General features: G+C 42.8%; 1 protein-coding gene across 1 annotated transcript in view; it reads left to right on the top strand.

The window, feature by feature from the left end:
- The window catches only part of LOC145399723 (uncharacterized), a 54,710-nt gene extending 39,450 nt beyond the window's left edge, over nt 1–15,260 (top strand). Inside the window, exons 9-10 of the mRNA XM_080272270.1 lie at nt 12,310–12,490; nt 15,124–15,260. Of these exons, the coding sequence (XP_080128396.1) occupies nt 12,310–12,490; nt 15,124–15,260 (318 nt within the window). The remainder of the gene's footprint in view (nt 1–12,309; nt 12,491–15,123) is intronic.
- The last annotated feature ends 12,496 nt before the right edge of the window (nt 15,261–27,756 follow it).

The raw sequence follows: 27,756 nt of genomic DNA, 5'->3' as shown, positions 1-27,756 counted from the left end.
TGTTGAAAATTTGCAATTTTTCACTAAAGTTTAAAGAATTGGTAGCGTAAAATGATTAATTTTATTGGAAATATGATATTCAAACTACAGTGCTTTTTTTGTTTTTATTTCACATTGCCGTTTTATCATCTAATAAGTTTAAAAAAGCAAAATTGGTAAACCATAGGTCCATAGATATGATAAGTTACACAGTGTAAAAAGAAGAGTTTAATTTTATTCTCAAAAAAGTAAAACCACTCGATAACACCACTAGGTTATTTCAGTTGCAAAATGTTTTTCTCAAAGACATTCTTTGTGTGCAGCATATGGAACATCTTTCATAAGGCTCCAGCAGTAATCAGCCATCAAATTACAGTCCCATCGGCCTTAGTAGCATTCTTCCATTACTTTGATATCCTTGTGAAAACGCTCACCTTGCTCTTCGCTCACATGGCCAAGATTTTCTGGAAACTTGTCCAAATGGCTAGGCAAGTAATGCAAGTCGATGGTTATCTTGCCTCCCATTGCTTACAAATTGGACAAGAGCTTTTTCAAGATTTCTTTGTAGTTGTGTGATTTCCAGGGTCCTAAAAAGTTTTTCACAACATTGGCAAATGCATTACAGGCTCTTACCTCAGTAGGAGACACTGAGACAACAAACTGTGGATCGTTCAGAAACTTTCTGATTTGAGAGCCATCGAATATTCCGGCTTTTTTCTTCTCTTCACTTAGTGCAGGGAAACCTAAGCATATATAGCTGAAACAGTTCCTGGAGTGATCAAGAGCCTTAACAGTTTCATTATGCTAAGCTTGATATGAAGCGGTGGCAGAATGATATTATCCGGATCAACCAATGGCTCATTTATGATGTTCTTATGTCCAGGTGTCGAGCTGTCTCTTAATGGCCACTCATCCTTAACCCAATGCTCTTCCTTTGCCCTACTATCCCAGTAGCAGAGATAGCATGGGTATTTCGTGTAGCCGCTTTGTTGCCCTAAAAGGAAGTTCACCATTTTTAAGTCAACACAAATCAACCAGGCATGATCGTTATATTTCAACTTTTCCAGAACAACTTTTATGTTGGCCTATTCCTCTTTAAGGGTCACTGAGTGCCCAGTGGGAATCGATCCGAAAGTGTTATCATTGTGAAACAAGACACATTTTAGGCTTCTTTTCGAATTGTCGATGAAAAGTCTCCATTCATCGGGTATGTATCTTGATAATCCAATTTCCAAAAGAGGTCCTTCAACATCGTTGCAATAAACAAGTTTGTCATCTGAAGTGAAGTATTTCTGCAGCTTCTCTGTTACAATAAAATGAGGTGCTAGTGCCATGATGAAGATTTTTTTCTTTTCGCCTTGAAATCAACAACTAGGATGATTGTTTTGGCAAACCCAAGTCTCGTATTAAATCGTTCACCTCAAACTGACTGAACAATGAAGATTGACCTAACAAAGTTTCTGATGGATGAAACTCCACATCGATTTGTTCATCTCCACTTAAGGAATGATGCGATGATGATACTGAAGTTCCATCATCAATATCTGGGAGGTCAGTAAAAATAGGTACTGGTATGACATACTTGTATGACATCACAATGAGGGATGGGACTTAAAGCTGATTCGAGATTGGGATAATTCACATATTGTTTGTTTTTTCTGTTGAATCCTTTGACGTTAACAAGAAAGAAATAGCAATCATCGGTATGTTTTTTTGGCTCTCTCCAAATCATGGGAATGCCAAATTTGAGCTTGACATTCTAGCCTTGAGTCCAAGATCTCAAAGTCTCCACACAAGTTTTGGTAACTCTGTGAGGAGCCCAGCTTTTGTCATGGTCTCCCAAGGATACCTTAACCCCTTAACCGCGGGGCATCAATTTTGTGACGCTTGGGAGCAAGGGATCATACCGCGGGGCGTCGCTTTTGTGATTCTGTGTTATTTTGAATTCACCCGGGCTTCCAAGTGGGGGCTTGTATCATCTATCAGTACTGCCAATGTCCAACACTAGTCAGTACTCCTAATCTCATCTGTACTCCCATCCATTGTTGACAATTTAGCCATTTCTCCCCGTTCTTGACTCCCCTCCCTACCCCCCCTCCATTACCCTATCCTCTCGCCTGCCCAGCCGTGCTACGCTAAGTAAATCTTCCCTGGAATTTTTCACTGATTTCATCCATTGAAATAAGCCCTATGTCCTATTCTTATACCAAATAATATATACAAGAAAGAAATAAGGTAAGTGAGAGTGCCATACACCTGAAATTGGCTAATTATCACCTGACAACACCTCACGTGCACTCGTTCGCTAATTTTCGCTGTTTTTTTCCCCTTGAAATATGCCGTATAAACTATTTTCGTAATAAATATACATGTAAGGAGGGAAGGGAGAAGCCTAAGTGATATTTACATTCACCTGGAACTAATTTATAATGTATTGTCTAGATTTCCTGCCAATCATATCAGTGCTAGACAAAGCTGTTTCAAGATATAACATTGGTAGCTCTGAATATATATCTCCTAAGTAGGCCTCTAATCTATTTTCGTAATAAATATACATGTAAGGAGGGAAGGGAGAAGCCTAAGTGATATTTACATTCACCTGGAACTATCAAATTTATAATGTATTGTCTAGATTTCCTGCCAATCATATCAGTGCTAGACTTAGCTGTTTCAAGAAGTAATATTGGTAACTCTGAATAACCCCTAGCAGGCCTCCACGCTGGTCCTCCGTTATCAGTTCACTCTCATCTTCCGAAGTGAGAGTATGTATGTTTCTTCTTGCTGACTTCAAGGCCTTTTTTCACCCCCATGCAAATGGCCCTGTGACCTTTACCCCCTACTAAACCTCGTGTGGAAAGAGGTAAAGGGCTGACAATTGATAAAAGAGTGACTACTATCTTTCTATTGAGTAAAACAGTGCAAGTGGAATTGCAAATAATGTGTAAATAATGTGTAAACAGCAAGTGAAAGTAATGAATGTAAATATACGTGAACAATGGAAAATAGTTTTATAAGTTATTTCAAGTGACAGTGCACAACACAGTGTAAATAAAATAGAAATGTAAATAACGTAAATAAAATAGAGAACGTAAATAGAAATGTAAATGAGTAGTATTATAAGAATACGAGTATATACCCTAAGAGTAATGAAAGTGAAAGTTTCACTCTAGCATGTCTGAATGCTATGAGTTATGAGAGTGAAGATGAAAGTGACATTCACTCTCAATGCCAGTATACAGGACGAGAAAGTGAATGCTACGTATTTTACTGAAAGAAATTGAATCCCTACAGTGACAATAAACTAATACTACTGAAGGAAACTTATGGATAAAGACTGTAGATAGATATAAGTGTTATATAGTAATAGAAATATAAAGTGTGAGGGGTTTTATGAATAATAAATGACAGACTACCAAGAGCGAACTAGTGCCAGTGCGACGATCAGACGCGCTCGTAATTTCCATTGCTTTCACAGTGTTTTTTTTTTTGAGTATGGATCCCAAACTACTTGAAAATTGTAGAATAGTGTTTATAGTGTTTGTATCTGGCTGTGGTAATCATATTACGGGTTGTCGGGAAGTGTAAAGTGGAGACTTCGTTACCCTACTTCAGAGGTCTCCACAAGTCCTACGGTAATCGACGAAGGCTCAACAATCATTCCAGGAGAAAGCTGAAGGTATGTGCCATAAGCATATGTAATTTTATTATTCAAGGACTAATAACTGATTTTTGGCAAATATTTTTTGAGAGTCTGTCGGAGCCCAAATAACTCCGCGGCACACGCAAGTCATTGGTAAACAAGCCCGCGGTGTAGGGGTTAAAATAAGCAAGGTACACTTGCTTTACAAAAGTACTGATGTTGGGCCTTTGAGAGGCTAAAGAGTGAAACAGCCACTGATGTAGCAAAAAATATCCAGATCATTACAGCATTTACTCCGCTCTGATGACGAAGAGGTAGACATGATCTGATCAGGAAATTGCAATCCAACCACAAATTAATCTGTAAATAAAAAAAAAAAATTGAGATTAAACACTACAGTGTACAATTTAAAATTCAATAAGATCTTTATGTACTTGCATATATATTTCCTAACCACAATATACTTTGAGTGAACTGAAGCTCAGTGAAAGAAGTCCACTTTATACTAATAAATTTCAAGTGTAACTTCACAACCATAAATCCATAAATAAACGTTTTATGTTGTTGACATTCGCTTATTCATGTTTTTTAGAGCCATAACATACCACTTGAGGCTGCTGTCGATCAAAGAAAAAGTCCTTATCAACCCTAGTGATAGGCCACTTGCGAGGCCCCTTTGCCCTCCCCTCCTCCTTTATCCAGCCCATAAAGACACATAAACAAAGAGTATGGAACAGATATAAATATGTAAAGGCAAAATTAGGCTTGGATTTAGGCAAATAAATAAAGTTTGCTCTCCCAAAGTGCAACACGTAAGGACCTAAATCGGTTCATTGAGAAAAATATTACAAAACCGTAGCATGAAAATTAGATGTGATAGAGCAAATCTGAGCTCATAGTCAATAACACCACTGAGTTATTTCAATTACGAAATGTTTTTCTCAAAGACATTCTTTTGTGTGCGCATATGGAACATCTCTCAAAAGGCTCCTGCAGTAATCAACCATCATATTACTGTCCCATCGGCCTTGGTAGCGTTCTTCCAGTACTTTGATATCCTGGTGAAAACACTCATCTTGCTCTTTGCTCACATGGCTAAGATTTTCTGGAAACTTGTCCAAATGGCTATGCAAGTAATGCAATTTGATGCTCATCTTGCATCCCATTGCTTGCAAACGGGACAGGAGCTCTTTCACAATTTCTTTGTAGTTGTGTGATTTCTAGTTTCCTAAAAGGTTTATCACGACACTGGCAAATGCTTTCCAGACTCTTACCTCAATAGGAGACATTGAGACAACAAACTGTGGATCGTTCAGCAACCTTCTGATTTGAGTGCCATTGAATATTCTGGCTTTTCTCTTCTCTTCACTTAGCGCAAAGAAAACTAAGCATATAGTTGCAACAGTTCCCAGAGTAATCATGAGCCTTAACAAACTGTTTGCCAAGCTTCATTTGAAGTGGTGGCAGAACGATATTATCCAGATCAACCAATGGCTCATTTATGATGTTTTTATGTCCAGGTGTCAAGCTGTCTCCTATCTCGCCCCATCCCGACTGATTTTTCACCACTGACTCCTCCCAGTCCCGACCAATTTTGGAAAAAAAAAAAATTGGCTCAAACGTTAGCTTTTGGTGAGAAACATTGAAAATTCATAGAGAAATCGCTCACCTTAGATTTAAAATACTCAATACAGGTAGCAGTACCCCTTATCTTACTGGGTTTTCTATCATGTTGGCTCCAAAGAAAACAAGTTCTATGGGACAGTAACTATTCCACACCACTCATAAACGGTATTTATTTATTAATTTGGTACGAATTTATGTGTAGTATGAGAGTATATTAGTTTTCATGCAGTAATATAGGCAATATAAGCATTGTTTCACTCACCAAACACATCAACATACCTAATCTTTTTTGGCAACATTACCTGATCATCATTTCTGACTGTTTCTTCCTCTAATGCTACAAAAACTTCGTCCTCCACATTGTCATCGATTGGGGAATCATTCTGGCCTTGAATTTCGTAACATGGCATGACATGTCTTTATTGGCCAGGTCACTGGTAACAGGTGAATTTCCGAGACAATGGTGTGCGGGGGGGGGGGAGGTCATGCAGGGTAAGGCATTGTCCCTGCCTGGCATCTTATAGAGGAAGGTGTTCTGTGTAAACGTACCAAAAATCAAGCACGAAATTTGAAAAATGTGCAAATGACTGACCTTGCAATTGTGGCGCATTTATACACGTCAACGGGACGCACAGTGGCAAAATGTTCGGACGTATCTATACATCAACAGGACGTGGTGGGTTAATGACCACTCATCCCTAACCCAATGCTTTTCCATTGCCCTACTATCCCTATAGCAGAGATAGCATGGGTATTTCATGTAGCCACTTTGTTGCCCCAATAGGAAGTTCACAATTTTTAAATCAACGTAGATCAACCAGGCATGATCGTTGTATTTCAACTTTTCCAGAACAACTTTTATGTTGGCATATTCCTCTTTAATGGTCACTGAGTTCCATATAGGGAAGTGTTACCATTGTGAAGCAAGACACATTTTAGGCTTGTTTTTGAACTGTCCATGAAAAGTCTCCATTCATTGGATACATATCTTGATAACCCCATTTCCAAAAGAAGTCCTTCAACATCATTGCAATTAACAAGTTTGTCATCTGAAGTGAAGTACTTCCACAACTTCTCTAATCTGTTACAATAGAATGAGATGCTAGTGCCATGATAAAGATTTTCTTCTTTTAACCTTGAAGCCAAGAACCCTGAAGATTGTTTTGGCAAACCCAGGTCTCAAATTAAACCGTTCAGCTCAAACTGATTGAACAATGAATGTTGGCCTAATGAAGTTTCTGATGGATGAAAATCCACATCGATTTGTTCATCTCCACTTGAGGAAAGATGCGAGGATGATACTGAAGTTCCATAAATAGTATCTGGGAGGTCAGTAAAAATAGGTACTGGTATGTCATCACAATGGAGGATGGGCTGATGCGAGATTGGGATATATATTTCAAATACTGTTTGTTTTTTCTGTTAATCCTTTGACGTTAACAAAACAGAAATAGCAATCATCGGTATGTTTTTTTATTTTTTTTTTTAATCCCTCCAAATCATGGGAATGCCAAATTTGAGCTTGACATTCTTGCCTTGAGACCAAGATCTCAGAGTCTCCACACAAGTTTTGCAAACTTTATGTGGAGCCCAGCTTTTGTCCTGGACTCCCAAGGGTACCTTAACCCGCCCCATCCCGACGACGTATGGGTACATCACCACGATTTGCATTTGCCAGTCCCGGCGACGTACCAGTACGTCGTGCAATTGCAATGTGCATAATTTCGACAATTTTCAAATTTCGCGCTTGATTTGCGGTACGTACCCTCGCCTGACCTTCCCCTACCTGCCACCAGGCGGGGACACTCGGCGACCCCGCGCGACCCGCGCTAGCCTGCCACTCGTCCACTCACCTGGTAGCCACGGTCCTGCTCAGACATGGCTAAGAGAGGTCTCTCAGAGAGCGAAATTCAAGTCGCCCTGGACACCTTTACTGGCGACAGTGATTCCCCACTGGATGACGAGGAGATGGACAAAGATTATGTGCAGCCAGAGGAAGAAGAAACCACCAGCAGTGACGAGGAAGTTCCGTCACCAAGGAAGCGGCAGTACGTGACTTACCGTGCTGCTAGAGAGGGGCAGGAGGCAAAGAAGGCACGTGGTATGTCATATCCCTATCCCCAGCGTGCCTTGGAAGCAGAATTCAAGGTCGAGGACGAGGACGAGGATGAGGACGGAGACGTGGGACGTGCTGCCACGTGGTATGGGCGGGAGGTGATTACGCATTGTGGCCCAGAGCGCACACCACGTCGTCTAAGCAGGTATGGGCCTAGCATTCTGTTTGGGGCGGTAGGAAGTGAAGTGGAGGGAGTGGGGAGCGAAATGGACATTCCTGGGATTAGGGAAAGTGAGAGTGAGGTGGGTGAGTCATTGCTCTCCCTACGCAGTGTGAGGCGGCAGAGTGGATCACGTGGGCCAGTGCGGGTGCGTTCCTTATCACGTGGGGTTGTGAGGGAGGGGGAAGGTGGGGAGGAACCACTCCAAAGCATGTCTTATGCTCCCCAATATCCCCTAACACGTGGTCGAGCAAGGTTGCGTGAGAGAGCACGTGGTGTGGTAATGGAGGGGGAAGGTGGGGAGGAACCACTCCCCAGCACGTCTTCTGCTCCCCAATATCCAACTATTTCATCCCCACAGCCCCCTAATGTTCCTCAAGGCCGTAAGGGAAAGGGAAAGGGTAAAGGCAGAGGGAAGAGGAGTGACAGTGGGGAAGCCCTCCGTACTCCTTCCCCCCAACCTCCCCAACCAGGATCTCCTCCCCACCCAGACGAAGGCGGTGATGGGGACGAGGGATTTGTGTCGTGGGATTGGGAGGATGGGAGTGATTTTTCTCCCCTCATTCACCCCTTCACTGAGCAGGGGCGATCTGGCTGCATTGCACCAGGTATTCACTGTAATTCAAGCAGGTTGGATTTTTTCCACCTGTTTTTCAGTGAGGCCTTCGTTGATCAGATCGTGTTTCAAACAAACCTGTTTGCAAGCGGCCAGCGGCTAGAAAGTGAAAGATTGGGAACAAGGAGTAGGCATTCAGTGATTTATGATTACCCTGTCTCCATTCCAGAAATGTTCTTATTTTTTGCCCTTGTCCTTTTGATGGGTATAAAAAGAAAAAATAGAATTCCTGCTTACTGGACTACGGACCCTGTTATGTTTACCCCCATATTTGGTCAAGTGATGAGCCGTAATCGGTTTCAACAAATTCTAAGTCGCCTCCATTTTTATGATGCTAATGACCCTGCAAATGCAAACAACACGGACAAAATGAGGCGAATTAGGCTGGTCTTTGATCACCTCAGGCAAACCTTTCGATCCTCATTCTATCCCTATAGAGATCTCGTCATAGACGAGAGTCTCGTGTTGTAGAGAGGCAATATTTCATTCAGACAGTATATACCCAGCAAAAGGCACCGTTTTGGGTTCAAGATCTTTGTTATGTGTGACTGTAGGACTGGATACGTGCAAGACATAGTCTTGTACACCGGTGCACAGACAGACATAATAGAAGATCGAAGTATAGGACTTTCGGGAGCAGTGGTAAAGGCGATGATACAAGACTACCTTCATCGTGGTCACGTTCTCTATCTCGACAACTGGTACACTAGCCCTCTTCTCGCTCGTTATCTTCACAGACATGAAACGGGAGTCTGTGGAACCGTAAAGGTGAACCGGCGTCACATGGTCAAGGTAGGGCGGAAACTTGCAAGGAGTGAGGTTGTTCTCTTCAAAGCAAACAACATCCTTGCAACAATGTGGAACCACAACAGAGAAGTAAGCCTCTTGTCCACGGTTCACCGCCCCTTGATGCACCGTACTGATTCTGTTGATTACCATAGCGAGAGCTGGCGTCGTGTTTGGAAACCTGAATGTGTCATGGACTATAATATAAACATGCCCCTCGTGGACCAGTCAGACTCCATGATATCGACGGTAGAGTGTGCCAGGACCACGATGAAGTGGTATAAAAAACTGTTCTTTCACTTGCTAGATATCACTGCTCTGAATTGCCACCACCTTCACGCCATGACCACAGGAGTTCAGGAAACCTTTGAAGGGTTTGTGAGGGAGCTCACACGAGAAATCTTTGCAAAGTATGCTGTTGAAAGGCCCCAACAGCGCCCCCGCACTGCCCATATTACCCACACTCCCCAGAGAATATCCGCCAGCCATTTCCCCACTCCTATCCCGCCCCAGCCCAACAGACCTAGGCCCCAGCGCAGGTGTCACGTGTGCAGTCATTCCCAGGTGAGACTCACGACACAGAGGAAGGACACCCGCTATGAGTGCGTGCAGTGTGACGTGGGTCTGTGTATTCACCCATGTTTTAGTGAGTATCACACGTTGCTGCAATTTTAGCATGGTGTGAATGCGAAAGGACGCAGAAATTATGATGTAAATGCGACAGACAGACGCTCTGTGAAAATATCAGTCATGTGGATCGCCAAATATTAGTATAAAGTGCCTACGGGTAGAACATAAGTGCAAACATTGGGTGTAAGTATATAAATCTGCCCTAAGTTGAAACTTACATAGAGAGGGTTGTTTGATGCGATATTCTGTCGCTCAGTGCAATAAATACGGCCCCTTATTATAAATTTTCTATTATGTGACATTCTTACGGGTATAATATAAGTTCAAATTATTGTATATGATGATGTATATCCTAAGTCAAATATTCATAGCGTGTCTATAAAGATATGATTTCCTGACGCTTAGTCGAATGAATAAGGCACGTATTAGTCAAAATAAAAGTCAGCAAGTGATAAAGTGAATAATTAGTATATAAGTGTGTGAGTGAATTAGTATATAAGTGTGTGAGTATTATGTATGACGTAACATTCCTTGCGAGGGTATTTTCAGGCGATATTCTCACGCTCACTTGAATAAATAATGGCAGTAAGTATGTACAGTGCATTGGAGGGGTGTAAACGTGTGTAATGTAAGTGGAAAAATATAATTGGAGTGAATAAATAAAGTAGATGATGAAACACGAGTGTTTGAGATCGTGGTTGCTACGTGAATAGGCGCTAGCATATCGCTAAATGCCCTCGTAATGAATGAAAATAATTGAAAACCTTCACAGTGGTGGGGGAAAGGTTCTATGTAAATGGGAAAATAATTGGAAAGTGATAAAACAATTTGGTATGTTCAAATACGAGTCATAGCGAGTGCGCTTACTAAGCTGATATGCGCTAAACTTATGCTGCATGTCATCAAAATGAATGAAAACATCTGAAATCACTTACAAACAGTTGTAATTGGTAAATTGTCATTGAAACAGAAGTATACAAGTAGAAAAAATGATCGGTAGCCTCATAACAGAAAATTAGCAGATAGCATGATACGACTCGGACTTAACTCGCTATGCTCGCGCGATGGTACAATGCTTATTTTTCCTATATATGTGTCTGAAATACATTATATTGTTACTGTTATTGTTTATTAGTACAAATTCAATAAATGTAGAGGTGTTGTGTGTTGTTTGTCCCATTACTCCTTACCATAGAAAACGTTAACGCATATCCAGCCCATTACAGAATACGATACCTGCGGGGGGAAACCGCACCTGTATAGACCACTTATAGACCGCAGAGACCACTTTCTTCAAGATTTTCCATAATTTCTCGACCTAAGCGGAAGTTTCATAAAAAAAAAAAAAAATTCCAAAAAGGCTCGGGACTGAGGGATGTCATAGGTGCGGATAGGCTCGGGACGTGACGGGTTAAAATAAGCAAGGTACACGTGTTTTACAAAAGTAGTGATGTTGCACCTTTGAGAGAGTAAAGTGAAACAGCCACAGATGTAGCAAAAATTATCTGGGTCATTGCAGCATTTTCCCCGCTGTGAAGGCAAAGGAGTAGACATGATGTGATCAGGAAATTGCAGTCCATCCATAAATTAACACAAATCAATCTGTAAAGAAAAACAGTAAGATTAAACACTACAGTTTACAATTTAAAATTAAATAAAATCTTTATGTACTAGCATATATACTGTATGCCCTAACCAACCAATAGACTTTGAGAGAACTGAAGTTCAGTGGAAGAAGCCAGCTTTATACTAATAAATTTCAAGTGTAACTTCACAACCATAAATGCATAAATTAACTCTTTATGTCGTTGACATTCGCATATTTTTTTTTTTTTTTTTTGAGCCATAACATACCACTTCAGGCTGCTACTGATCAAAGAAAAAGTCCTTATCAACCCTAGTGAGAAGCCACTTGCGAGGCCCCTTTGCCCTCCCCTCCTCATTATCCAGCCCTTAAAGACACATAAACAAAGAGTATGGAACAGATGTAAATATGAAAGGCAAAATTAGGCTTAGGTTTAGGCAAATAAACCAAGTTTGCTCTCCCAAAGGGCAACACCTAAGGACCTAAATCAGTTCATTGAAAAAAATATTGCATACTCATAGCATGAAAACTGGATGTGTTAGAGCACATCTGAGCTCATTTTCGGATTCAGCACTCCAGAATTAGTAAAAATCCATTATCAAAGTCCATGCCAGAAAAAACAAATGTAGACCAGTGTTATTCATGTTATATCATGCTTGCAAATAATACATACTCAGCGCATGGGTGCAGCCAGAGGGAGGGCCCAGGGGGCCTGGGACTCCCTTTCATAATGCATAGACTTTGAAATGCATAAGTAATGTGAACATGTAAGCATTTATTTATATTTCTGTTTCCTCATTGAGTGATTAATGATTGATTCCTTTACCATTAAAACTCGATTAATTTTTCATTAATCTTCATACTGTTATGTTTCCAAGCGTCAGTAGCTCAGGAATGAAGGCATCCAGTAGGCAGCTCCGGCCAGCCATAGCAAAATCCTGGGTACGCCTCTGACTACGCTAAATGTTGACATTGATGTTCTTGTTATAAGCCGACCAATAAATGGAAGTGAACATAATACTATGGCCATATCAAGTCCTGTACGTTGGAAACCGTGCAACAACCTTAAAGCATTTCTTCACGAAATGTCATGTGTTGGTGAAAGGCTTGTTTTATTATGTGTAACTATGCAAGAGTTCTGGCTGTCTGTAACTTCTTAATGCTTTTCCAGACAGCCGAGGACGGCATCCTGCAAGATGTGAAGAACCTCCAAGCTGAAGGTCGCCTGCAGACTGTGGCTGGAGATGACCTGGTAACTAAGCTGGTGTCAGATGTTCGACGGGGTGACCACGTTATCATTACAGTTGACGCCACCACACAGCAGATGATGGCAAACGATTATTCACGCACTGGTAAGTTACAATGTCACCACACAGCATATTACTCACACATTAACCAGTAACATATGCAATACCATGTTTTTCTTGAGCATTATTTCCAGTAAATCGGTCTGATGTAACACAGCTAGGTCAAACCGGCTTCTCCTGTGTCAGGAGTATTTACAATCTTCACAAAGGTGCTATAGTTAACTCACGTTAACTTGGCTCAGAGTTTCGTCCTTTCGGAGTTTATTTCATGTAGCTCAGTGGTGGAAAAGGCAATATTTTGGCTTCAAATTCTTCCCACAGTACTTCGTGACTAGCATCATAGTCTGGTGTTAACCTATTGTTTCAGCCCAGCGTTGTAGGAGGAGATGGCAATTTTAGGCCAAGTTAAAGTGAGCTGGGGATAGTGACGCATGGTGTGACTGACTTGGTTGATAGTATGGCACCAAGGCCCGTATTCTCATTGGTAAATGAATCTCTTTAACACCTTTTCCTGAACGATTTATTTTGCTTATTGCACCTCTCTGTCCTATTCTGCTTAATATAATCTTCCATTATCGCCATACTCTAAATAAATAACGTACCAAAGAATATCAATCAGCCATTTCCAAAAACAAATTGCTGAGGAAGAGGTGCTTGGGAGCCTACTTAATCAACAAAACTACGGGCCCAAGGAAGCACTGTGGAGAATTACATTAGTCATGGGTGTACCATAAGGGGATACTTATGTGGACATCAGTGGCTGTGTTTGCTGCTTGGGTTATAACACCCTGATATGCCTAGGCTTGCTTTACTCTAAGTTGGCCTAAAATTGACATCTAGTAATCTTGACTCCTGAATTGTAATAATAGCTTAACGTTAGAATATGATGCTTATCACGAAGAAGTGTCATGGAGAGAATGTAGAGTGGCAGAATTATCTTTCTGTCACTGGCAAACGTAAAATAAGCAGCAAAAGGACGAAAAGAGGGCTGTTAAGATGAAAAAATGGCTAAGGAAGAGGTCCCAGGAAATCTATGCCACGTAGAATACAACCCTGACATCAAAGACAGGAGAAAATACTGAAATAGGGTTGCAGCGAGAAGCTTGAGACAACTGGGAGGTGAGGAGTAGGAGCGATGTTCTTATCAGTTAAGGAAGCTCCCTAACACCACTTCCTTTGCAATAAAGTTTTTTGGTCAGTAGCCTTTTTTACATTATTAACGCCGAGTATAGTGATATTAGAGGAATTTATAGAACGAGGACAAAAAGGTATAATAAGCCATGTAAATCGCTTAGGAAGAGATGTTAGGGAGCTTCCTTAACCAAGAATTTGGGTCAAGGTGAGAGAGGAAAGAGCAAGTCGGAAGAATTTGGAGGTGTTTTTAAGTGTTTTGATCTGGACGTTCAGACCGAGAGACGTGATGGCAGATAAGAGGAGGTCGTGCTGAGGTGTTATCGAGAGAGAAAGAGAGAGAAACTTTGTCTCGGTAATGGACAAGATGAATTGTGTAATATGTAAGATAAATCCCTGTGGAAGGTTACTGCGAAGTCTCATGTGTTATAGGCTCATACTCTCGTCTGTTGAGGAAGCTGTCTAACACCTCTTCTTTAGCGATTTATTTTTTGAATGTTGCTTGTTAATATCCTTTTATACGTTTTTCATGCAGAGTATGGCGATATCAAAAGGATTTATGTAACACCGACGAGGACAATAAGGTGCAATAAGCTAATAAATCGTATAGGAAAAAGTGTTAGGGAGCTTGCTTAACCAACAAGAATACGGGCACAGGTGCGAAGAGTGCTGATAAGAGGGAGATCAGGGCGAGGTGTTTAGCAGAGAGAGACAGACAGACAGACACAGACAGAGACTATGAGTTTCAGTCACTCACAAATCTCCATTGACATCGTCATTGTCATACAGAAGGAGGCGTCTGATAAATGCCAGTATATAATGGAAAATTCTGTATTACTGGCAGCGCTGATCATGTTTTAATGGTAAATTCTAAACATACTGGCATTTTTACTCAAACTTGACCTACAATTACTAAAATGCCGGGAATAGCGACTGAGGGTGACACAACGTCCCCAAGAGGAGCCTACGGAGGGGCAGACAGAGCGCGACCTGACCAGGGGTGACAGGGACATAAGTCCTCCCGGGCCGCGCACCTCTATGATGTGGAACTCATCCACCACCACCATAGCAGGGAAAGGAGACTACCTCGTGGGCGAGCTGACCCTCGACAGGATCGGGGTGGAGCTATTACTCTAGCTCCAGGCAGGACCCCAGCGACGGCCGGTAGATGTGCCGTTCTTGAGATGGTCTGCAGCCGCTCACCCCTTCTTCAGGAGACGGCCAGTAGCTGCTCCTGCCTTCGTATTGAGACGGCAGGTAGCTGCTCCGAAGGTGCCCTTGAGACGGCCAGTAGCTGCTCACCCCTTCTTCAGGAGACGGCCAATAGCCGCTTCCCCACACGGGCCATGGTCAGTAGCTGGATCCCTAAAAGGCCACGGCCAGTAGCCGGGCCACACGGCAGGAGGCGGCCAGTAGCTGCCCCTCTGTCAGGTGCTGCCACACCCCCACAACGTGATATCCTCCAGGAGGAGGGTCCCAGTCCCGAGGACCTGTGGAGAGGCCCTGTGATATCCCCAGGGTTGTACTCTGCCCAGCCAACTCCATAGGGCCCTACCTGACCGACTCTGACGACGACAGACGCCGCAGCTCACTCCTGATGGCATCCCTGACAGCAGGAGCCGCAGTCACCGGGCCCCCTCCGGCCGCCACCAGGACCCCTGGGCGAGGCCTATCCCCACACTGACAACCCTTGTCCTCCATCAGGCGCCTGAGCGTGCGTTTCAGGGAGCTGTTAGGCCCCAGCCCTGAGGGCCGTACTCCAACCCCCAACCCTGACAGTGCAGGGCCCTTCGCCACCCCTATCCCTGGATGAGAGAGGACGTTCCTACGAGTGATTCCGTGGCCACTGGATACAGAGGCCACTGGCGGGACCCAGCCCCCATCAGGAGTCGGGCTGTGAGTCCTCCCACTGCCCCACTAACCACGCCGCCGCCCCACCAACAGTGAGTGACAGTGAATAGTGCAGTGACAGTGTGATAATGACTAGAATATCGGGCAGGTGCTCTTGAATAGAATACAAGTCCAAGGCCTAGTAATATGTGCTAATCAAGATCCGGGCAAACAGTGGCACAGTGAGAGTAAGAAGAGAGATCTAATAAGAGTGATTTCAGTAAACATTAGACTCGACTTTTATAGTGTAATTCCTCTGCATTACAAGACCAGTGTAATACTTGCCCTGCCTAAGTACAGCTTCTATTTCTCTCCAAGTGACAGCAGGCTATTCCCCCTGCCCGAAATACTACGAACACTATTTATTATGCCATTCACCTCCTATCCTGAACTATTGACCAAATAGTATCCTGCATGATACTACGATATAATTACCCAGATTCCTGTTGTTGTGACATCTACATGTTCCACAAATAGAATTAGTCAATACACGTGTAAAGTTGTTGCCTTGAGTTTTTGTGTCCTGCCTCTCTCTTACTTGTCTAAGCTCCGGTCTAGAAAGAGAACCCAGCTGCGTACTAGGCGTTCAAGGGACGGGAAGCTGACCCTTAAACACCTAGCATAACATTTACCGTCTTTACATCTTCAGTGCTGAGTTGTAACAAGAGATTAACACAAGAATATGATGCTAGTCACGAAGAAGTACTATGGAAACGATGCTGATCCACAGCATTGTCTGTTTCTGGCACTAAGTTACCTAAAATAAGCTACAGTAGGACAAAAATCGGGCCAAGTTGAGGAAAAGGAACTTCAGTATAACACATTTTGTCAATAGTAACAATCTCAATAGCAGTGTATTGGTAGTCCGTATGTATTCAGTGCGAGGTGGACAGCCAACAAAGTGCCCAAGTTCCTGAATATAAAAGGTGAGTGATGATGATGAATTAACATGTGTTGCTAATCTTCATGTATTCAGTTCGAGACTGGCAGACAAATATGCTTGTATACACCACCAAAGTACCTAAGTTCCTGAATATAAGAGGTGAATGATGCTGATGACGAATTAGCATATGCTGGTAGTCGGCATGTATTCAGTGCAAGGTGAACGCGCAGCATTGCTTGGATACACTTACACAATGATCCAACTTCCTTATATATTAAATATATAAGGAAGTTGGATCATTAAATTTTAATGAGATGTGGGCAGGGAGCATTACCTAATTTATCGACAGACAGGTTCCTACATTCGATCACTAATTTGAGGTTAAATCAACAGGCACGTGTGACTTCTACCTGGGTCGCCAAGCACTACTGCCCCTGTTGGCCGCCATGGCTGGACCGAAAGACAGTCCACTGGTCGTTGCTTTTAGTCGCAAGTAATAACACAGGCTTCAGAGAGAGAGAGAGAGAAGGCTTCAGTCATCTTTATTTTTCAGTTGTTTCAAGACAATGGCATCTTCTTAAGTCTTCCTACTGCCATTGTGTGTGTGTGTGTGTGTGTGTGTGTGTGTGTGTGTGTGTGTGTGTGTTGAAGTTCAGTGTAAAATCCCAAAACAAAACATATATAACGTTCTTGGCTTGATGGGATTAATGCCTCGTGTAATTGACAAGTATATAATTATGACCCTCATTCCTTTCCCTCATCTTCATTATCATTTTTTTTGTATCTCTCACATATCTCTCCTTCCACTCTTATTATTCATTTCTTTTTCTTTCTCATCCACTTTCCTTCCTTACAATTTTTTCTCCTCATTCTTTTTCTCATCGTCCTCTCTTATTCTCTGTTACCTTTCTTGTCTCCTATTACCTTCTTAATTTTTTCTCCGCTTTCTCCTCCTCATTCTTTTCCTCTTCTTTCTCATATTCACCTTTTCTTTATCTTTCTCCTGTATCCTTTATTTATACTCCTTTTTCTTCTCCTCATTCTTTTCTCCTTCTTCTCTCTTATTCTCCTTTGTTTTTAATTTTCTCATACTTCCTCCTTGATTTCTCCTTCTCGTTCTCATGCTTCTTCCTTCCACAGAATCATGTCAGCCACAGAAGCCGGCCTGTACGACTATTACATGACCAAGTACACTCCCAACTTTACCACATGTCTCAACCCACGGAGCACAGTCATCGTTACTGCTTCTCTTGGGCTGGAAAATATATGGGTACATTTATATCAGTTCATTAATGTATTTTTCTTTGGGCTTTGAGAGATCCTTTACCTGCAAATACAGTTCATTTGGATTTAGGTAAGTGAAATGTCACTCAAGCCTCTATGGCTAAGTGTAGAATATTGAGTTAATGTATTTTTAGTTGTGTTGGATTATTAGTGTATTCAGTAGCGTATTTTTTTATTAATCTCCTTTGTCAACGAAGTTAGAGGAGGTTATGTATTCACATATGTTTGTCTGTTCGTCGACATGTTATCTTCAAAAGTTCTCATAGTATTTCAATGAAATTTTGTTGATGGGTGTGTACTGTCACCTCTGTGATCCAGACTTTTACGTGGTCAAAAGGAACAGAAATCAAGTCACTATTAATGACCACTGTGTGCTGAAACGGTCGGGAACTCAGATTGATGGAGGCTTTCTCCCACTAGCGGCCTCTTCGGTTGCGTTTATTATATTTCAAGTGGTCAAGTTAAGAATGGTAGCATGCCAAAATGACGGGGCCAGTCTCCAACTCGGCCAACCTAAGCCCAACCTTCTCAATTTCCCAAAATGCTTCTAAGTTGCACATTAACAAACTACTAGGTAAGCTGTATACCACCAGTTCTCAAGGGTTATACAAACAATAAAGTTCGAGTGGGAGGAAATGTGTATTAACAAGACCAAAAGGTAGAAATCTTCCCCAGCTACTTGCTTTACAGATTAAACCTGAATCAGTTGGCACATTGTTCAAAATAAAATATATAGTCCCAATATCAAATCCAAAAAACTTAGCTCCTTTGTCCCAGTCCAATATGTTTCTTCATAATCGTCCCTCTGAGCACATAGTTCACTGGTCCAGTCCTCTGGCACTGCCGACCTTGACTTCCACACTGGGACATTGACTCATGCACTGGGACCTTGACTCGCTCACTAGGGCTTCGACCTCCACACTTGGACTTTTGACTCATTCACTGGTACTTCGACCTCCATACTTGGACCCACTAGAAGTTAATATGAATAATTAATAACTATTCTCCCCAATGCAAGTAATCCCTTCACATGATCAGGAAAGTCTCATAATAAAGAAACATGAGTTACAACACTCGGCATCTCAAGTTATAACAGAATAACACGTGGCACTCCAGACACATAGGCCTGCTCAAAATAATACTTATTGTAGGGATAACATAAAAGAAAAAGTACTATAACAAATACAGTAAGCATGAATAACTTTTAACTCCAACCATGAAAATCATCACTACATCAACATCATTGTGCCTCACAAAGTAACTACGTGAACATTAACTCACAACATAGCCATAATAAGTACTGAATAGCGAAGTCACACCAACACATTAATAAATAATTTACAGTTCCAAGGCACCTGATACTTGGCCCACAAAAATCACACATTTCTCTGAAACTCAGACAGAACTAGCTAGCATTCTCGTATTCCAGTTTTACACTAAATAATAATATAAAGTACAGTACACAAATATATGGGTAATACCTCACTATTCAGCTCACAGGATACCAGAGTGGTGAGCGGAAAATTCAGGACTCGCTTTTCCAATGGCTAATGGCGTCACCGTTACACACTTCCTGAGGAATGACAACACTTGATTCTACCCCGAGTCTGTTTTTTTATTTAGTCACTATTATCACGCGTGGAGTATCACTGTTCACGCTTCAATATATCAGACATAATATCAAATTACTTACAGAATTCCTTGGAGGGGGGGGGAGGATGACGACAGTACCGACCATCCATCACCTATCACGGCCGGTAAGTGAGTGAAACATGCCAAAACTGCGCGATGCAAAGGGGGAGGGGGGGATGATGGCTTATGTTATTTAAAATTTTTATTATTACAGACTCCTGATAGACTTGATGTGATGTCTTTCCCCTTACAATTGATTACCCGAAAAAAATTACATTCTCTAGTTACAATAATTACTCACCAACATCTCTCTCTTTATACTCTTACATCGAAAAACAATGAAAATCATCGTGCTTTACATCACTTTGCACACGTGTACATTATGTTGGATTACTTGACCAAAGGCACATATTCCCATCCACTCGAGATTTTATATTATAAAGAGACTTAATACTAGTAAATCACAGTAGGGAAAAAAAAGACTTAGCAACTAGTTAACTTAATCTATGTTCTGGTCACGTCCGCATGGTAACAACTATGTCTCGGCCACACTCTCTCACTAAACCGAACTTTTGGTCATATAAAATGAACTAGATACAACTCATTATCACTTCCGGGCACTACATCCACCTATGGTTAGGGAAGACCAAAAGTTCGGGCGACTGGACCTGAACTCCTCAGAAATACCCAGTACCCATACTTAACACACATGGTACGTAAGTTCACCTACTTGACCAGTCTCCCTCAATACTGCTACTGTGGGGTGTTCCACATGCACCTTGCTGGTGAGGGGAAACCGATCTACATGCCTCCAAAACAACGTGACCTATACTGTGACTGTGGGATAATACATAAGCTCCATGCTCGAAAACAGTCAGCGGCTATCACGTCCACAAAAAAAAAAAATCCTCTCCTGCTACTCACTATATGAAACTGACGATGTATGCCACTCATATTACTCACAAGGAGAATGTCCTACTACAAGGAGAAACTTTGTGCTTACCTAGGAGTAATACGCGCTGCTCCACTGTGTTCTGTCCAGAGAGACTGAGCGAAACCTACCTACCTCTCCTAACATGCGAGAGCCCCATAGTTAAACTTCTCCAAGCCCTATAGAGAAACTGAAAACTTTCCCTCTCTCTCTGAGCAATCCTATACTGCAATTTGGGTATTACATACACTCAGCGCTCGAGGTTCTCAAAGCGAGTAGGAAACCTCCAGACGGAGACCTTCAGGTAGAACTGCCCCTCACATGTACAGTTCCCTAACTCTGGGAGAAAAAAAAAAAAGTCCTAACTGTGAGATCTCATTTTCCCTAACTAAGCCTAACAATCTAACCTAAAGAAAAAAAAAAAGAATCGAGGTAAGGCAAGAACGTCGGTCTATACACCGTGGTGCACTCAATTTGACAAACGCGCAGTTTCCATGCCTCATCTCCCCAAAAGCTGGACATATCCTAAACAACTACTCAACCCTATTAACCCGTCATGTCCCGAGGTTTTCCGCACCTCCGACATCCCCCAGTCCCGAGGTATTTTCGAAAATTTTTGGGGGGGCTAAAACCTTCGCTTTTGGTGAGAAACATCGAAAATTCATAGAGAAATCGCTCACCTGAGGTTTAAAATACTCAATCCAGGTAGGAGTTCCTCCTTACCTGACTGGGTTTTCTAACATGCTGGCACCAAAGAAAACGAGTTCTATGGGAGGGTAACTATTTTATCCACTCATAAACGGTATTTATTTATTTACTTGGTACGAATTTATATGTAGTATGAGAGTATATTGGTTTTCAAGCAGTAATATGGGCATTATAAGCATTGTTTTACTCACTAATCACCATTCATGACCTTTTTTTTCCCACATTACCTGATCATCATTTCTGACTGTTTCTTCCTGTAATGCTATGTAAACCTTGTCCTCCACATTGTCATCGATTGGGGAATCACTCTGGCCCTGCATGTCTTTATTGGCCAGGTCAATGGTAACAGGTGAATTGCAGAGACAATGGTGTGAGGGTGGGAGGGGGAATGTTATGCGGTGTAAGGCATTGTCCCTGCTTGGCATCTTGTAGAGGAATAGAGGAAGGTGTCCCGTGTATACATACGAAAAATCACGCACGAAAATTGAAAATTGTGCAAATTAGGGACCTTGCAATTGCACGACGTACCGGTACGTCGCCGGGACTGGCAAATGCAAATCGTTGCAACGTACCCATACGTTGACGGGACGGGGCGGGTTAATCAGCCCAAAATTACAACTCTTAGGTACTGGTAAAAAAGATAAATACGCAGGTACAGTCCGGAGAGACCTGGAAGGGCATACTTGACTCCATGTTCACAGCCAGTTAAGGCAAGGACAAGATGTGCTGAGAGAGAGAGAAAAAAAAATGATTATATACAATATATACATCACACACCCATCATCTACGTGTACTGGAACCTCTTAGGCAGTCTCCGGGATCTTACACTAGGCAGCATCTCTTCCTCTTCCTCACTGGTCAAAAACTTGTGATCCACCGTACTCAATAAGGCATCTCTTTCAACATATCTTTTGACTTTTTCAGCTGCCCTACTCAAGATGGTGCCATCAAACACATTTTCTAACTCATAAGCTCTACCCTGATCGATAACTTTGACAATCTTGTAAGGACTCTGCCATTTTCTATTTAGCTTTGATGCCGTACCAGGCAAGCACTCTTCGACATAGATCCAAACTAATTCACCTGCTTCTAGAGAATCATTCCTACGTGCCTCGTTTGACCTGTTAAGGTATCCTGCTGTCATTCGACGTTGTGTCTCCTTAACCCGCGGCATCCCGTTGACGTTCTTTAACCCCTTAACCGCGGGTGTCATTCCAGAATGACGGCGACAAAACTGGACCAAACCGCGGGTGGCATTCTGGAATGATCGTGAATATTTTGAACACCGTGCGTTTTCCCGGCGCGCAAATATTCTCACGCAAGAGTAGCTGTCGAGTTCTTTCACGCCAGCCATCCCACACCTCCCTCCTCCAACCCCGAGGGGACCCCCCCCACCCCTGCCCTGACCCGCGTCAGTCAGTATCTGTCCAGCTCTGTGCGTGATAATGGCGCTCCGTCCCGACTCATCGTCGCTCGCTTCCTCCTCTACAATGTTTAGTGCTAGTGTTCCCTCTACCTCTACACCGGTAAAGGAACTGCCGACGGCGAGGCAGAAGGGGTTGAGCACTCCTGAAATTAGAACTGAGCTGGACAAAACAGTAAGTACTACTCTTGATTGTGGCAGTGAAAGTGACACACTCACAGCAAGCAGTGATGATTTGGCAGTGATTGGTGGTGAACCATTTTCCATTGATAGTGACAGTGATGAAAGTGATCGTGTTGATTCCCCCACACCCACCCAAACTTTCTATGGGAAAGGAAAGGCTCCTATGGGCAAATCTGGTATTGCACGTGGGAAGGAGGAAGCGCAGGCTCACGTCTCCCACACCAGGCCCTAGTACACATTTCCCATCAATTTCCCGTTCCCCTAGCCCAATTGCCCTCACATCATCATCATCATCATCTGTCGTGCCCTCTCCTCAGTCTACATCATCTGAGGAGTACGAATTACCAAAGCCTGCAAAGCGAGGGAAGGCAGGCCGTGCAGGCCGTGCAGGCAGGCCTAGAACAAAGGGGATGCGTGGCAGTTGGAGGGCAAAGCTGGGCGATAAGCGAGGCGATAAGCGAGGTGATAAGCGGGGTAGAAAGGGTCAAGTTTCACCACGCACCAGGTCAGAAACCCCCCCGCCTGCCCCCCGCTCAGTTCCCTCACCCGCGCCACCCCCCCCACTCACCGCCCCCGCACTCACCCCCCTCCCCGTTGCCTCCTGCCTCACCCACCTCCCGCTTGCCTCCTGCCTCACCTCCTGCCTCACCCATTGCCTCTACATCAGCTCCTTCTCACGGGGAAACGAGTGAAATGCAACGTGCCCCTGCCACTGAACCACGCACAGGGCAAGTTGATGCATTTGTTTGGACTGACGGTGGAGATTTCCAGCCACACAATCCACCGTTTGATATGACAAATGCTGGAATACAGCCTGCCTTCCCATGCAACGCAGGTGATGAGTTTGTTGATTACTTCCTGGCCTTCCTTGATGATGAAATTGTGCAGCATGTCAGCGATGAGACCAATAGGTATGCAACTCAGTGTGCAGCACAAGGGCTGGGACCTATTGGCTCGCCAAAGCAAGTGTCGTGGTTGCCTGTCGGGATCAGAGAGCTGTATGTTTTTTGCACTCATGTTTTTGATGGCCCATATAAAGAGACATGAGTTGGAGGAGTACTGGCTCGTGGATGACATAACTACTATCCCCATATTCAGGAAGTATATGTCACGGGATCGGTTCCGACAGCTGCTTGGATACCTGCACTTCGCTGATAATGACAACCCGTCCCAAACTGACCCTTTGTGGAAAGTGAGGGATTTCCTCAACAAGATTAGGGATCGATTTATGCGATTTTTCAGGCCTATGCAGAAAGTCGTCATAGACGAGTCCCTGGTATTGTTCAGAGGACGTCTCAAATTCAGGCAGTACATCCCCAGCAAACGCCACCGCTTTGGGATAAAGTTCTTTGTGCTGTGTGACTGTGAGACAGGGTATATAATGGATTTTGTCATTTACTCGGCTAGCACAATGGATGTGAACAGGAAAGACCCCTTGGCTTCTCTGGCTCCGTTGTAAAAGTGCTGATGGAGAGGTATTTTGGTGGTAATCATGTGCTGTACACAGACAATTATTACACAGCACCGAAACTCTCCAAATACCTTGCTGAACACGGCATTGGCACTGTTGGCACTGTACGGAGCTATAGGAAAGAGTGGCCTAGTTTCCCCGAAGCATCATCATCATCCAGGGGAGATGTTCACCTGAAGAAGTCAGAAAAGCTTCTTGCGATCAGGTGGCATGACAAGAAGGTTGTCAATATGATCAGCACCATCCACAAGGGGGAAATGAAGAGAACTGGGAAGGTCAGCTACAGGACGGGAGAGCCAATCATGAAGCCTGATGCCGTCATTGATTATAATGTAAATATGAGACTCGTTGATAAGTCTGATATGATGATTGGCGAAATAGACTGTCTCAGGAGAAACACCCGATGGTACAGGAAGGCTTGCCTGCACATGCTCGATATGTGCATGCTCAATGCCTTCATTCTTTACAAGACACAAGTCGGGGGCATAAGGCAACCATCACTGAGACAGTTTTCCAAGACTGTCGTTCAGCAGCTACTTGAACGATTTGGTCAGGTGACGGCATTGATCCCGAGGCGACACTCTGACACACAACCTGACCGTCTTGAGTGCCGCAATTACATGAGCCGGCACCAGCTTGTGAAATTGCCTCCTAAAGCAGGCGGCAGGTTGTCACAGGGCCGCTGCAGAGTATGTTCAACCACCACACGAAGGCCTACGACGAGAAAAATGAGCACACACCAGTGCCTTGAATGCCAAGTCGCTCTATGTGTAACTCCGTGCTTTGCCGAGTACCACTCTCTGAGTAAATACTGAAAGTGACAGTGATATATAGTGATGCGACAGTGACGTGCTTTGCCAATAATTGTATAATGGATAATGTAGTAATAAGGGATATTTTGCCTAGAAAATAAAGGAAATATTGGCCAGTATAATAAGTGATATTGTAATAAGAGAATCTGCGGCACTTGTGGAATTCTGCGGCACTTATGTAATTCTGTGATGCGCCAGTGACGCAATATAGTAATAAGTGCATTGTAAATATAATGTACATTGCCCATATTATATGTAAAATAATATTAGAAGTTAGAAAGAATGAAAAGATCGCAGGAAACGTCAGTGAGCGGTGCCGCAGTGAAGTGCCGCCGCAGCCGCAGTGAAGAGGCAGCAGGAAGTGCCTTTTACCTACCTCAGTGAACACAGAGTGGGTGTTTATCGTATGTACAGTGTTCATATATGTTTATATTACTATTATGAGAGAGTGGTTGGCATTTGGTACTGGTGTGTGGGGCGTAAAATAGTTATTTCACACCCCTCACTTCTAACGGCTCTCCCCGTCCTGTGAAAGTCAACGAAGTCATGAAACCTACATCAATGGAAAGCTGAAGGTTTGTACTTTCTAATGGTACCTTATTTTTTTCTCTAGCTTTATTCTGTGCAGAGTTATTAAGGTTTAAAGGTTTGTTTACATTTGGCTGAAACCCCCGCGGGAGAGGACAGTCAGACCAAAACAATACCCGCGGTTAAGGGGTTAATGTCCACACTTTTTGTCACTGCCAATCCCGTCGACTTACATAAACGCAAATCAATTGCAAGGTCCCTAATTTGCACAATTTTCAATTTTCGCGAGTGATTTTTGGTACGTATACATGTGACACCTTCCTCTACAAGATGCCAGGCAGGGACAAGGCCTTACCCAGCGTGACCTCATCCTCCCCCCTGCACGCCATTGTCTCAGCAATTCACCTGTTATCAGTGGCCTGGGCAGTAAAGCCATGTCATGCCACGGTACGAAATTCAGGGCCAGAGTGATTCCTCAATCAATGACAATGTGGAGGACAAAGTTTACATAGCATTAGAGGAAGAAACAGTCAGAAATGATGATCAGGTAATGTGGCAAAAAAAGGTCAGGTATGGTGATGAGTTAGTGAGTGAAACAATGCTTATAATGCCTATATTACTGCTTGAAAACCAATATACACTCGTACTACATATAAATTCGTACCAAGTAAATAAATAAATACCGTTGATGAGTGGTGTGAAATAGTTATCCTCCCATAGAAGTCATTTTCTTTCGTGCCACCCTGTTAGAAAACCCAGTCAGGTAAGGAGGTACTGGTACCTGGATCGAGTATTTTAAACCTCAGGTGAACGATTTCTCTATGAATTTTCGATGTTTCTCACCAAAAGCGGAGGTTTGAGCCAAAATTTTTTTTTTCCAAAAACGGTCGGGATTGGGGGGAGTCAGTGGTGGAAAAGTGTTCGGGACGGGATGGGTTAAGCATCTGTTTGACATCTATTTTCTATACAGTCTTCATCAGTAGGCAACTGCAGATCTCCTACCTCGCGATTTGGATGATGACCATAAAAAGCAAAGAATGGTGATGTACCTAGGGACGTATGCACTGCTTCATTCAACGCTTTCTCAGTGTCACACAGATGCATGGGTCACGAATTCGGGTGTTCTTGGTTCAAGATTGCCAGTACTGTCTTTAACCCCTTAACCGTGGGCTTGTTTTGCTTTGACTTGCAGCTCCCGCGGGCATATTCGCACTCCGACAGTCTCTCTAAAAATATTTGCCAAAAATCAGTTATTAGTCCTAGAATATTAAAATCATATATGCATATGGCACATACCTTCAGGTTTCTCCTGGGGTGTTTGTTGAGCCATCGTCGAGTACCGCAGGACTTGTGGAGACCTCTCAAGTTGGGTAACGAAGTCTCCACTTTACACTTCCCGACAACCCGTAATATGATTACCACAGTCTGATATTATCACTAGAAACACTATTCTATGATTCTCAAATAGTTTGGAATCCATACTCCAAAAAAAAAAAAATCACTGTGAAAGCAATGAAAATTACGAGCGCGTATATGACCTTCCCACTTGTGATCGTTTGCCGCTGGTGTTCTGTCATTTATTATTCATAAAACCACTCACAGTTTATATTTCTATTACTATATAACACTTATATATATCTACAGTCTTTATCCATAAGTTTCCCTCAGTAATAGTAGTTTATTTTCACTGTAGGCATTCAATTTCTCTTTCAGTAAAATTCGTAGCATTCACTTTCTCGTCCTGTATACTAGCGTTGAGAATGAATGTCTCTTTCACCTTCGCTTTCATAACTCATAGTATTCATACATGCTAGAGTGAAACTTTCACTTTTATTACTCCTAGTATATATACTCGTATTCTTATAATACTCCTCATTTACATTTCTATTTACGTTCTCTATTTTAATTACATTATTTACATTTCTATTTTATTTACATTGTGTTAGGCTGGTTAGTACTTGGATGGGTGACCGCCTGGGAACACCAGATGTTGTTGGCATCCCTACATGTCAAGTGGGGTTGGTGGAGGATTAGTGCCTACACCTGTAAAACAATTAACTCTAAGCCTTTGGCCACCCCGTTTGGGATACATGGCATCTGGCAATGAATGAATGAAATGGATGTGTTAGGCACTGTCACTTGCAGTAATTTATAAAACTATTTTCCACTGTTCACTTATATTTACATTCATTGCTTTCACTTGCTGTTTACACTTTATTTACACATTATTTACATTTCCACTTGCACTGATTTACTCACCAGAAAAATCGTAGTCACTCTCTATCATTTGTCAGCCCTTTACCTCTTTCCACACGAGGTTCAGTAGGGGGTAGAGGTCACAGGGCCCTTTGCATGGGGCTAAACAGCAGCGGAATTTGACAGGCGGGAATCTGACGTACTTTCACCTTGAAAGATGACAGTAAACTGATACTGGT

Source organism: Coenobita brevimanus, chromosome 50, assembly GCF_032717465.1.
Source record: "Coenobita brevimanus isolate Jiangsu-jjx chromosome 50, ASM3271746v2, whole genome shotgun sequence".
In the NCBI taxonomy this organism is placed as follows: domain Eukaryota; kingdom Metazoa; phylum Arthropoda; class Malacostraca; order Decapoda; family Coenobitidae; genus Coenobita; species Coenobita brevimanus.
This window is presented reverse-complemented; position numbering and strand designations above follow the sequence as displayed.